The sequence below is a fragment of the Tupaia chinensis genome, unplaced genomic scaffold, assembly GCF_000334495.1.
Source record: "Tupaia chinensis unplaced genomic scaffold, TupChi_1.0 Scaffold145741_1, whole genome shotgun sequence".
In the NCBI taxonomy this organism is placed as follows: Eukaryota; Metazoa; Chordata; class Mammalia; order Scandentia; family Tupaiidae; genus Tupaia; species Tupaia belangeri.
The window spans coordinates 1,513,455-1,527,373 of NW_006205599.1; the positions used below are offsets into that span (position 1 = coordinate 1,513,455).

The following is a 13,919-nucleotide window of genomic DNA, read 5'->3' on the forward strand; positions in this document are numbered from 1 at the left end:
GTGACTTCTGGGTGGTAGCCGGGACTGGGAGGTCAACTGAGTTCCCAAGCAGTAACCTTCAAACAAGGTCACACTGCTTGAGCTATCAGGTTAGCTTTAGAGTCTTCTTATGTTTGTCCTCAAGTCCAAATTCCTTACAACTAAACAAGTCTAACTGGAACAACTAGTTAAGCTACTACCATTTGTTTAAAATATTACACATTTTTAAGCTTCGATTTCTCTGGCCAAATTTGGGAATGTTTAATCCAGTACGTTTTAAAACTTCCATAAACTTAATGTTGGTACTGTATGTTTACATATCCGATGGAAGGTACAATTTACATAAAGTTTCATACTCACTCATTTTTGCAAAGACATGTACACAAAGACACATAATCACTGTGAAACTGTGAAACTGCAGGCCTATACTTTCAGGTTCGTTCGATCGTGGTACTTCTGGTAAGGGTCATCAGCGTACCAGTTTCGCCTCTTCCAGAAAGATGTTGTCATTTTATCTAAGAGCTTGCTCTGGGTTTTATTGCAGAACACAAATTCCCTCAAGCGTTTTTTTCTTGCGTTGTCCTTTTTCCATAATTTTTTCTTATAACCAGCCTGTTAGAAAACATTACACAGATATTTCAGCCTATTATGTAGGAAACAACAGAAATCTTCAAACGTATGGCTTATAGGCCCAATGGGAACAAAAACGTGACTTCCATGGGGCCTGGAGTTTCTTTTTTTTTTTTTTTAACTTTTTTAGGTTTTTGCCATAGGGTGCGTGTGCTCACCAGAGAGAGGGAAAGTGAGAAATCATTCCCTAGGGGGGATGGCCATACCACAGTCCTGTCTCCTCCATTTGTGTCTTGGGATTTTGGACATGCACACACACGTACCCAACATGATATTCAAGCCATTCAGTCTGGGGCTCAAACTACAGTCGGCCATGTGGGTGTCCAACACCTTAACCACTATGCCACCTATGGGCCCTACGGCCCTTCTTTTAGAAAGATGATTCTCAATGGCAGATAGATAGAGGAAGCATGTGGAGTTTGAAAAATTAATATCAATAAATGACTTTATATTCTGTAAACAGAAGATATAAATTAGTGGAAAATAGCTAAGTAATAAATCAGTATGGCGGGGGGAAAAAAAGATAATGATACAGAATTATAACAGCTCATTTTATATGCATTATGTTAGCACTTCAGTAATCTTTAACAATTTACTATCATACTCATTTAAATTTGTTTTTAAAGAACAGCCAATGATTAGAGAAATTGGCAAATTTCTCTAGAGCTAAGGGCAAATAAGGATTGCTAATGTAATGGCGTAATGGCTACGTCGCTGGACTCCCATGTAGTCGACTGCGGTTCAAGTCCCAGACCTGGTGGCTTAAACTCACACTAGGCCTGTGTGCGTACATGCCCAAGATCCTGAGAGAAGAATGGAGGAGAAGGGATTGTGGGGTGGCCATCCCCCCTCTCGCTTTCTGTCTCTCTGTCTGTCTCTGTCTTTCTGGAGAGCACACACACCCTATAGCAAAAACCTCTCCCCCCCAAAAAAAAAAAAACAAAAAAAGGAAAGATAGTGCAATGTAGTGGTTAACATTTTTTTAATATATATATACACATCAGTATAAATTAACCTGCCAGATTTTTTTGTTTTCCTCTTAAAATAAGATCTTATCAAGCAGGCCATTCTGCACGTGGTATACTTTTTGGGGCTCTGAGCTGGGGCTGGGTAATTATACTGGAGAGTTTGACTAGGTCCTTTTTAGTAACATAGGGTTTCCAGAGCCGATAAAAGTTGCAGCAAGACAAATCAAAGAAAATTGCCTATTTTAGTTTATCAAGGGCCACACAAGGACCTCGAACTAACTGGAATAACTAAGGTGAGGAAATGTTTTCAGTGGTCCAAAATTCACAAAACTGAGAACTATGATAACTTAAGTAGCTCAGCACCAGAGCTTTGGGCTGGTATTGGAAATTAGCACAGTGTGGTGTGATAAAGAGTTGAAAATTTCAATAAATGCCATACTTTATCAGCAAAATTAGGACTGTTTATAAGATAGGGGCTAATTCCTATGTCTTTCAGGCAGTGAGAAGGCCTACCAACAACTTCATTTTTACAGGAAACTTTTTTTTTTTTTCATAGAAAGGGTCTCACTGTCTTGATCCTCCTTCCTCAGCCTCCTAAGTGGCTGGGACTATAGAAGTGTATTACACCACGTCCAGTGGAGAACCAAATTTTGATTTTTAAAGCATTGTTAGCTTCCAAGAAGTAAAAGGGAATTAGGATTTGAACAGTTATTGAAACACAAAAGTTCTGCAAAACTGTGGTCATAATTTGCTTTCTAGTCATCAGCTACTTTGCTTCCTTGAATAAGGCCATGCATGGAAAAGCCCATATTTCTGCTCAAGGTACACTGTGGGAGAGGGCAGAGCAAGAGTAAGCGTCCAGGGTTAGCCTGAGGGCTGTGCTCCCTGACCAGTCATCATTCGAGATGGCTGCCAATCACACGCAGCAACAGAAGGAAAGACTTGGAAATTAACCTCTCCCCCCCAAAAAAAAAAAAACAAAAAAAGGAAAGATAGTGCAATGTAGTGGTTAACATTTTTTTAATATATATATACACATCAGTATAAATTAACCTGCCAGATTTTTTTGTTTTCCTCTTAAAATAAGATCTTATCAAGCAGGCCATTCTGCACGTGGTATACTTTTTGGGGCTCTGAGCTGGGGCTGGGTAATTATACTGGAGAGTTTGACTAGGTCCTTTTTAGTAACATAGGGTTTCCAGAGCCGATAAAAGTTGCAGCAAGACAAATCAAAGAAAATTGCCTATTTTAGTTTATCAAGGGCCACACAAGGACCTCGAACTAACTGGAATAACTAAGGTGAGGAAATGTTTTCAGTGGTCCAAAATTCACAAAACTGAGAACTATGATAACTTAAGTAGCTCAGCACCAGAGCTTTGGGCTGGTATTGGAAATTAGCACAGTGTGGTGTGATAAAGAGTTGAAAATTTCAATAAATGCCATACTTTATCAGCAAAATTAGGACTGTTTATAAGATAGGGGCTAATTCCTATGTCTTTCAGGCAGTGAGAAGGCCTACCAACAACTTCATTTTTACAGGAAACTTTTTTTTTTTTTCATAGAAAGGGTCTCACTGTCTTGATCCTCCTTCCTCAGCCTCCTAAGTGGCTGGGACTATAGAAGTGTATTACACCACGTCCAGTGGAGAACCAAATTTTGATTTTTAAAGCATTGTTAGCTTCCAAGAAGTAAAAGGGAATTAGGATTTGAACAGTTATTGAAACACAAAAGTTCTGCAAAACTGTGGTCATAATTTGCTTTCTAGTCATCAGCTACTTTGCTTCCTTGAATAAGGCCATGCATGGAAAAGCCCATATTTCTGCTCAAGGTACACTGTGGGAGAGGGCAGAGCAAGAGTAAGCGTCCAGGGTTAGCCTGAGGGCTGTGCTCCCTGACCAGTCATCATTCGAGATGGCTGCCAATCACACGCAGCAACAGAAGGAAAGACTTGGAAATTAAGTCACCTGGACGACCTATCCCAGGCAGGCGGAAATGCTCTTCAGTCTGCAAACTGGAGCCAGGTGGCTAAGTCTGCGCTGCTGTAACACAGCCTCCAAATAGGCTGTCAAACTTACAGGGTTCCAAAGGGCTTCTGGTAATCACTAGGTAAGCTGGACATGGTAGAAGACCTAAGGTCATGCTGTCCTCCAGTGAAGACTTCTGCCACCATGTTAATACCTCATGAATGCTTACACGCTTTCTTCACAGGGATGCACTCACACCCAAAGACGCCTGCCAGGCTGGTATGCACAACCCTGTAATGGCTACTGGTAAGGTGGGGGGAGATATGGCAATGGACAGGCAGACTGATTTCTGCTTCATTTCAATCTGCTCGTGTTCCGTTTTCGGCCAGTAACAGTGTGAAGACTCACCTTTCTCCTTAGCCAAAGGCCAGAATGAAGCCGAAGAAACCTGTAGATGACAGCCTTCACAGTCTTCCTCTTGCCTTTTCGTGTACTGACGTAAGTTACAGTTCTGACTGGGGGCAGCTTCAGGACATCCGGAAGCAAGGGTGCCACTCTAAAAGACAGTTTAAAAATTTAACTCAGCAACTGGACTGATTAAAGGACAAAGTCCACTTTTATACCTAGAAATGAAGGAAGCTGGTACTCCACTGGAATGGAACCTTTTTATTTATTTTTAATTAATTAATTAATTATTTTATTTATTTATTTTTTGGAAAGGCTTTGCTATACGGTGCGTTTGTCAGAAAGACAGAGAGAGACAGAGAGACAGAAAGCGAGAAATCACCTCCCAGGGGGGATGGCCATGCCACAATCCCTTCTCCATTCTCCTCTCGGGATCTTAGGTGAGCACACACACGTGCCCAGTGTTGAGTTTAAGCCACCAGGTCCAGGACTCGAACCGTGGTCGACTACATGGGAGTCCAGCGACATAGCCATTACGTTAACTGCTGGTACCAGAAAATTTATTTTTTTTTAAAGTTTGTCATGGGACATATGAGTTCACCAGGGGTAGGGGTGGGAGGAAAAAACAGAGAGAGAGAGATCACCGCCCCATGGGATGGCCAAACCACAATCCCTTTTCCATTCTGCTCTTAGGGTTTCGAGCACATACATAACATATGTTCAGCATGTTTTTCAGGCCTCCTGGGTCCAGGACTTGAACTGCAGGGTAGGCCATGTGGGATCCAGCACCTTAACTACCACGTCACCTGCTGGCCTGGACCTTCTTTTTTTATTTTTTAATTTTTTTTGCAATAGGGCGTGTGCACTCACCAGACAGAGAGAGACAGAAAGCGAGAAATCACCCCCTGGGGGGATGGTCACACCACAATCCCTTCTCCTCCATTCTCCTTTCGGGATCTTGGGCATGCACGCACATGCACCTGGCGTGAGTTTTTTTTGGAGAGATTTTCGCTATAGGGCGCGTGCGCTCGCCAGCCAGCCAGAGAGAGACATAGAGACAGAAAGCGAGAAATCACCCCCCAGGGGGGATGGTCATGCCGCAATCCCTTCTCCTCCATTCTCCTCTCGGGATCTTGGGTACGCACGCACACGCGCCCGACGTGAATTTTTAAGCCACCAAGTCCAGGACGTGAATCGTGGTCTACTACATGGGAGTCCAGCGACATAGCCATCACGCTAACTGCTGGTCCCTGGCCTGGAGCTTTTATATGCAATATTACTTCAAATGATTCATGACACTATTATCACCAACCTGGAAGCTTCTAAAATCCATCCCCTTTGATCTCCATGGAAGAACTAGTCCTGCATGTTTTAGTTATCTGCTACCAGAATGTAACCTCCTTGTGGACTTAACCTTGTTTTTTTTTTTGAGTCCTTTCTGCCAAGCATATTCCTGGGCACCCAAGGGTGTTTAGCTGAACATTTTCTGACTGAATGAACAACACACACAGCCCAGCCTTATAAGCTGCACATCCTGTTCACCTCCACTGTGGCGGACAGACTCCATCTAAGGAGCCATGCACACATCCGAAGTGTGCTTTCTTTAGCAGTTACTGCTGCTGGCATCTAGGAATATGGTGTTTAATCATGTTCTCCCATTCGATCAGTTCATTTAACCTATATGAGGGGACTTCAAAATGCTTACAGAAAACATGGAATTAGGCACAGACTCTGTGGTGCAGCCAGTAGCATACTGGACTGCAGAGCTGGAAGCCACATGCTGACCCTGGTTTGAATCCCTGGCCCTGCTGGTTTGAAAACATTTCCCAGGTTTCTTAGACTGAAGGACTGGAGGAAGGGGATCACAGTGTGACAAAGCCCCATGGAGACTTGTGTATGCATGTGTGCTCTACCATAAATTTAAAAATAAATTTTAATAGAATTAAAATACAAATTAATTTTGTTGTAAAAAATGAAATTCAGGCATAGTTTTTACATAATATGCATTTTCCCTAGAACTTCCTGAAAACTCCTAATACAGTAAACTGCTGGTAGGCAAAAACTATCATCTACTTAAGTCTTCACAGATATGAATATATTAGAAACTCTGTCTAAGCACCCTGTTTATGAAACACACTCTACCTGTTAAGGATCATTGCCGTATGGCCACGTGTCAGGTCTTGAAGAGCCGTGAGAAATCTCGGAGCAGAGGAGACAACTGGTGTCTGAATGTGACTGAGATGTCTGGTGGACAGTGCAGAAGACAGACAGGCATTCTGGGCACAATTTCGATAGGCTGAAGAAGCCAAAATACTCAGGGGCCGTAAGATTCCTGTAAAGACAGAAGCATATGTATTTTGAAAACTCCAGAATATGCATTCAGATACTTAAAATTACGTATCAAGGTGACCAAGTGTTAGGCTCTACGTCCTGTACGAGAACCACGATATGTATCACATCAGTTATATAAAGGAGTGCGTCAGGACCATTCCCTATGAAGGTGCTTTCTCCTCTCCCACTGTCTCTCTGGCAAGCCCATATACCCTCTAACATAAAGGAAATTGCCATTCCCCAGATCTCATACTCAGGTGGGACAGGAGTCCCCCACACAGTGCAATGGCAGGTCAGACACAAAAGCTTGAGCCTTCCTGGAAAGACAAACGAATAGTAAGAGGACTCAGGAAGAGAGCAGAAGAGACACTTGAGTTCTCTCCCAGAAAATGAGCAAGACTTTTGGGAGGAGGGACACATTTCAGGCATAAGCAAAGGCATGGCAGCTGAAACAAACACATATCTGGGTCGGGGACCAGTCCTGACAGAGGCTGGGCACTGCCTGTCTGACCGCATCAGGGCTGCCTGCAGAGCAGCTGTGGGAAATGAGGCCGGGCCGTCAGAAGGCGGCCGTCAGAGGGCTCAGACGTGTGGGCTGGATGCAGTGCCCTCTGCGATCCCGCCCACCACGGCCAGGCAGACAGTTCATGGCTGTAGATTAGAAGCACGCAGGGGACTCTGATCCACTCATAAACTCTGATACAGGACTCAGGAAAGTTGTACAGGATGATGGAAATGTCCAAAAACCAGAGTATGACAATGGTTACAAAACTGGGTAAATTTACTAAAATTCATCACATTTTCACACAGAGCGGGTAATGGTATGGTGTATAAATTACACTTCAACGTGGGTGGCTTAAAGCGGTGTTCCATCTGAGTGACGCTCAGCCAGGACTAGACCATGGCCCCGGTGTCCGCTGCACTGACTTCACCTCGTGGATGAGGGCAGCACGGCACGGAAGTGCGAAGATCTGAATCCAGCTGTTGGGATCTCACACTCGCTCTCTTACCTACCAGCTGTTTAACCACCTTCCTCTCTGTGCCTAAGTCTCCTCAACTCTAGCTGGGTAACTATGGAAAGATAATGAGAATCAAATGAGGTAAGGGGCCAGCAGGTGGCTTGGTGGTTGGGGGTGCTAGACTCCCACATGCCGACCACTGTTCAAGTCCCGCACCTGGTGGCTTGCTTTCTCACTTTCTGACCCTCTCTGGACAAATTTAAGTAAATAAATAAATTTTTTAAATGAGGTAAAACATGTGAAGTACTTAGAAGAATGCTTGACAAAGAAAATATTTCATGAATGCTAACAGCAGACAACAAAGGAGAGCTGAGGAATGCTCAGCAGAGGTAGTAGGATGAAGACTTAAAACCTTTAGGTTTGTTGGGCCCAGCAGGTAGCATGGTAAAGATGCTGGAGTCCCACATGGCTGACCCTGGTTTGAGTCCTGGACTTGGCCACTTACTTTCTCCCTTTCTCCCTCTCTCATTTCATCTCTCTCTGGTCAAATTAAAATAAATAAATAAATGGGTAAATAAAGTTAAATCAAATAATTCTTAAAAAAAAAAGGGGGGGGGGCAGCAGGTGGCGTGGTGGTTAAGGGCACTGGACTCCCACATGGCCAACCATGGTTCAAGTTCCAGACCTGATGGCTTGCTTTCTCGCTTTCTCTCTCTCTCTCTCTCTCTCTCCCTCCCCACTTCTCTGGTCAAATTAAAATAAAAAATAAAGTTAAATAGAATAATTACTTTTAGAAAACAAACAAACAAACAAATAACCCTGGGACAAGTAGTTGGCATAATGGCTATGTTGCTGGACTCCTATGTAGTTGACCGCGGTTCAAGTCCTGGACTCGGTAGCTTAAAATCATGCCGGACGCGTGTGCGTGCATGCCCAAGATCACGAGAAGAGAAAGGAGAAGAGACTGCCGCATGGCCATCCCCCTGGGGGGTGATTTCTCGCTTTCTGTCTCTATGTCTCTCTCTGTCTGTCTGGCAAGCGCACGCGCCCTATAGCGAAAACCTCTCCAAAAAAAAAAAGATAATTTTCAGGGTAGCTTTGTGGTACACTGTTAGCATGGTACTTGAGAAGCTGGATCCCACGTGGTGATTGCAGTTCCAGTCCTTGGCCCATCTAGCCTGAAACATGCCAGGCACACGTGCAAGTGACCAAGACCCAATGGGTAGGACAACTGGAGGGAAGGGATAGTGGTGTGACCAGAACCTGAAGAGGGTACTCATCTCTCTCTCTCATATACACATCCATGTGCTCTATCATGGAAAAAAAAATAAGATTTTTCAAGGTGAAAAGGGTAGTATAAGCACTAGTGAGTTAAATGTCATCCAAGATTCAGTGACAGTGCCCCTTACAACAGGCTCTGGAAATCAACTTCTCTACTCAATGTGTGATTTCAAGCTTCCACATATAAACAATTTATATCTCAAAAAACCTGAAAAAATTTACAGATGTGATTACTAGCTAGGGAGTAATCTTTTAAGATTAAATGAATTGAAGAGGTTGGCTACAGACATGAAAATGTCCCAATTTTCATAGGTCATCAGCTCTTTCTTTTTCTAAAATAAAAATTATTTAGTTTTTTATTATATATATGTATGTTTTTAACTTGACCCAAGAGGTCATTAGCTCTAAGTATGTTTCAGTTAAAAACAAAATACCTTTCAGAAATTCTTGGAAACTACCCCTCAATCAAGTAAGCAGATGGTCTAGAACATATAAATGAGTAAACTATAAATACATTTGGGACCAGCAGATGGCATAATGGCTACATCGCTGGATTCCCATGTAGGTGACCGTGGTTCAAGTCCCAGACTCACACTGGGCGCATGGGTGTGCGTGTCTAAGATCCCAGGAAAATGGAGAAGGGATTACGGTGTGGTCATCCCCCAGGGAGGTGATTTCTCACCTTCTGTCTCTCTTTCTGGCGATTGCCTGCACCCTATAGCAAAAACCTCCCCCCAAAAAAAATCTATAGAAAAAAAAAATGGACTTGATTAATAAGTGGGAAGATCATGGCTAAAAATAAAGTCAACTAGGTGTCAGTTATTCCCTAAAAGTAACTGTTTTGTTTTGTTTAAGTACAAACACTAGCCTGGGGAACCAATGGATTGTCCCAGACACAGTGTACCCCGATTTTGGAAGGCACCTGGAAAAAGTTTCCTTTTATTTTAAGGAAACACAGAAACATGAGCAGATAGCATTGGGTTGTCAGAAACTCATGATGTGTTTGTCTATGCAGAAATGCATCATGACTTTCCAGACGACCCAATAGTTGATTTCTTCCATGAGTAAGAAACAGAGAAATACAGTACCCCGAGAAGGTCTTGATGTTACGATTCACCCTGCCCCGAGCTTCAGCCAGCCCGGATCATGGGCACATGTGTGCTAGGTGTACTCAGGGAGGTCTCTGAACGCAAGGACCTTCCCATGTGGGTCAGCCTTGCAGACCAAAGCGTTTATCCTGGACCACCATCCAGCTCCTAGCAGTTTTTAAGCTCTTTTGATCTCATACCCTCTAAAAGAATTTTTTTTAATTATGTATCCTTTCACAAATTTGTAACATCTTAAGTATGAAATAGTTTAAATTGTTAAAAAGGATAAAAACTTCCAGGACATCCAAAATACATTTAGAAATAAGCTATTGCAGGACCATCAGATGGCATAATGGCTATGCACTGGACTCACATGTAGTTGACCATGGTTCGCGTCCCGGACCCGGTAGCTTAAACTAACACTGGACTTGTGTGTGCCCAGGATCCTGAGAGGAGAATGGAGGAAAAGGGACTGCGGTGTGGTCATTCCCCCCTCCGGGGGGTGATTTCGCGCTTTCTGTCTCTCTTTCTGGTGAGTACATACACAGTATAGCTAAAACCTCTCAAAAAAAGAAAAGAAAGAGGGAACCAGCAGGTAGCGTAATGGCTATGTTGCTGGGCTCCCACGTAGTCAACCGCGGTTCGTGTCCTAAACCCGGGGGCTTAAAACTCACGCCGTGTGCATGCGTGCCCAAGCTCCCGAGAGGAGAATGGAGGAAAAGGGACTGCGGTGTGGTCATTCCCCCCTCCGGGGGGTGATTTCGCGCCTTCTTTCTCTCTTTCTGGTGAGTACATACACAGTATAGCTAAAACCTCTCAAAAAAAGAAAAGAAAGAAAGAAACTATCCTACCAGCTGGTGGTGTTTTGGTGGCTGGATCTCACGTGGCCAACCGCACAATTTGAGTCCTGGACCTGGTAGCAAAGAAACATGCCAGGCACATGTGCATGCATGCCCAAAATCCCAAAAGGAAGGTGAAGTGGAGCAAGGACTGTGGCGAAGCCATCCCCCCATGGTGGGGCATACGTTCTCACTAATCCCCCTTCTCTGTCTCTCTCCATGAACACACATACTCTCTGGAAATTAAGAAAAAACAAAACATCGAGACCAGCGTAATGGTTGTGTCACTAGACTCCCATGTAGTCGACCACAATTTGAACCCTGGACCCAGGGGCTTAAACTCATGCTGGGTGTGTGTGCTTGTGTACCCAAAAAAATCCCAAGAGGAGAATGGAAAAGGGATTGCAGCATGGCTGTCTCCCCCCGGGGAGCGATCTCTCACTCTCTCTCTGGTGAGCAAAAATCTCTCTCTCTAAAAAAAACAAAACAAAACAAAACAAAAATACCATTTAGTGAGAAAGCAACCCTAGGAAGGGAAGGCCATGCCACAGTCCCTTCTCCTCCATTCTCCTCTTGAGATTTTGGGCATGCATGCACACATGCACAGCATCTTTTTCAAGCTACCAGGTCTGGGTCTGTGCAGTTGGCTGTGTGGGATCTAGCTGCCTTAACGTTATTCTGTCCTTTACATTATTCTAGCTGAAAATACATTATAGAATACATGGGGGAACCAGCAGTTAACATAATGGCTATGCCGGCAGACTCCCATGTAGTCGACCCTGGTTTGCGTCCTAGACCTGGTGGCTTAAAACTCATGCCGGGCACATGTGTGTGTGTGTGCCCCAGATCCTGAGAGGAGAATGGAGAAGGGACTGCGGCGTGGTCATCCCCCTGGGGGGTGTTTTCTCGCTTTCTGTCTCTCTGTCTCTGTCTCTCTTTCTGGTGAGTGTACGCGCCCTACATGAAGTCAACTGATTTTGTACATCATTGCCCCCAAATGCCCACCAAAACAGAGAAATATGGAATAATCAGATAAAAGAATATAACACACAATGAAAAACATTATGGTGGGCCAGCTGACAGTGTGGTGCTTAAGGTAGCTGGATCCCAGGAGGCTGACTGCATGGTTTAAGTCCTAAACCTGGTGGCTTGAAACACATGCTGGGCGGGGCTGGCAGGTGGTATGGTAGTTAAGGGTGCTCGATTCCCATATGGCTGACTGCAGTTCAAGTCCTGGACCTGGAAGCTTGCTTTCTCATGTTCCCTTTCTCTCTCTGTTTCTCTCTGGTTAAATGTAAAATACAATGATAACAAATAGAATTAAATAAATAATTTTAAAAAATTAAAACATGCTAGACGCTAGGATCCACAGTTGGACAATGGTTATGCTGTTGGACTCCCACATAGTTGACTGTGGTTTGAGTCTCAGCAGCTTAAAAAACCTTACACTGAGTGTACATGCATGCCCAAAATCCCAAGAGGAGGGTGGAGAAGGGACTGTGGTGTGGTCAACCCCAGGGAGGTGCTTCCACTCTCTCCCTCCATCAAGCATATCTCCATGCCCTTTGGAAAACTTTGAAAGAAAAAACATTATAGCTACAGGCAAAATGTAAAATAAAAGCAGTAGTATGCTAAAAAGTACATACTATATGCTCCCATTCTTGTTAAGTTCAAAAACAAGCAAAGCTAAACATGTTATTGAAAGATACAATACAGACACTAGAATTATTACAGGAAAAATAAATCAGCTAATAATCATAAAAATTAGGACACTGATTGTATTTGGGGGAAGTAAAAATTTTCATTGGGGAGATGAATAGATTCCTGACAAGGGATTTCTGTTGGTGCCCTGTCTTGACCTGGGTGTTAGTTACACAGATGTTCGCTTTAGAAAATTAAAAGATGCATGTATATACATATGAAATTTTGCATATACATATGAAACCCCCACATAAAAGGGTCTTCTCACAGAAAAATGTAAACCATTACTTTTTCCTGATCTTATTATTTCTAATTTTCTCCCACAGAATTTACACTATAGGGCACATGCACTCACTGGAGAGAGAGAATGCGAGAAATTACCGGGAGGCTGCAATCCCTTCTCTTCTGCTCTCTCAGGATCTTGGGCACATACCCACAAGCGCCCAGCGTGTTTCAAGCCTCTAGGTCTGGGTCTCAAAGCAGTCATGTGAGAGTCCAACAACGTAACCATTACGCCATCGGCTGGTTCCCCTAATACATTTTATATGAAAGTAATGTATTGACCAATGTATCATATTTGAACCACTTTTAACTTCTGCAACAAGTAAGAGCCTGAAGGCCACTTAATTTAGTTGCTTTCACTCCTGCTACTCTTCAGTCCAGAAATCTCTGGCTCGCCCTGTGCCAGAGGCTGTAGTTGTAAATTAGCCAGTCCCCAATTCATATTGTGTCAATCTCAGATCCTCAAGCAACTCTGAACCCGGTCATCTGCAAGACTGTTCACGCGTGTGGACATATTTCACCCCCAATAGACGGTATTACTTCCATTTTATAGCTACATAATCTCAAGTTCGGAGAAATAAATAGCTCTCAAGGTCAAGGGCTGTGAGTGGCAGGTGCCAGCCTCTAAATGACAGAGTCCCATGAGATTATTTTAGGTCTCCCGCGTCCCCAGCTGCCCCAGTCTGTCCGGTCCGTTTTCTAGGAAAGGAGGAGACCGTCAGGAGGCGAAAAATGCCGGACCCCTCGGCCGGCGCGGGCATAAGTCGGGATCCAGTGCCGGCCACACCGCTCTCGAGATAATTCGGAGCAATCCTCTGGTCTCGAATAAGTGACCCTTTTTTCCTCCTGCCGTCTTCCAGTCTAGACGCCCACTCCATCCCGCGTCAGCTCTCCCTTCTGTGAAGGCATAACTTGAGCTTGCTGCTCCCTACTGACCTGAAGCTGCTCGCACAGCGCCAGCAAACACGGAGGCCGCCATCTTGCCACCCTCGCTACGGCGGCCGCATTGGGCCGAAAAACTCGCGAGCAGAAGGGACTAAAGGAAAAGCCACGGGGCGGGGTTGAAGCTCCGGGGAAGGGGAGGAGCCACAAAAAAACGGACATGGGCGTGGCCAACTCCACCTGTAAGGGCTATCTGCTGTATGCCAGTCTGTCGTTGCAGTAAACAGATACCTGCAGAGCGGTGTCTGGCATATGATAAACTCTCAAAAATCTTTATTGGACATGTAATTTTAATATTTATTTAAGGTACACAACATATTTGACACCATTTCTTTTTACTCTTTTTATTACATTTAGAGAGCATAGTAATTGTTATCCTTCCAAAACTGGAAGACATTAGGACGAGTGAATAGAAAAAAAATAACAATATTAATTTAAAAATTGCATAGTCGGGCCGGCATGTGGCATGGTGGTTAAAGGCGCTGGACTTCCACATGGGTACTCACAGTTCAAGTCCTGGACCTAGCGGTTGCTTTCTCACTTTCTCTCT

General features: G+C 44.0%; 1 protein-coding gene across 1 annotated transcript; it reads right to left on the reverse strand.

Moving 5' to 3' along the window:
* Positions 1-210: 210 nt before the first annotated feature.
* Positions 211-13,458, reverse strand: MRPL35 (mitochondrial ribosomal protein L35). Its single transcript, XM_006168371.2, has 4 exons — positions 13,364-13,458; positions 6,089-6,278; positions 3,950-4,097; positions 211-591 (listed from the first exon to the last, which is right to left on the reverse strand). Exons 1-4 carry the CDS (start codon positions 13,404-13,406, stop codon positions 403-405), a joined length of 570 nt encoding a protein of 189 aa, XP_006168433.1. The 5' UTR covers positions 13,407-13,458; the 3' UTR covers positions 211-402.
* Between the last annotated feature and the right edge of the window lie 461 nt (positions 13,459-13,919).

Bases quoted from the DNA above. Each gene is read 5' to 3' on its own strand.
- MRPL35 (XM_006168371.2), bottom strand. From the start codon at position 13,406: ATGGCGGCCTCCGTGTTTGCTGGCGCTGTGCGAGCAGCTTCAG. The intron at 6,279-13,363 runs GTCAGTAGGGAG...CTGTCTTTACAG, and splicing joins CGCTGTGCGAGCAGCTTCAG to GAATCTTACGGCCCCTGAGT. The intron at 4,098-6,088 runs GTAGAGTGTGTT...ACTGTCTTTTAG, and splicing joins ACGGCAATGATCCTTAACAG to AGTGGCACCCTTGCTTCCGG.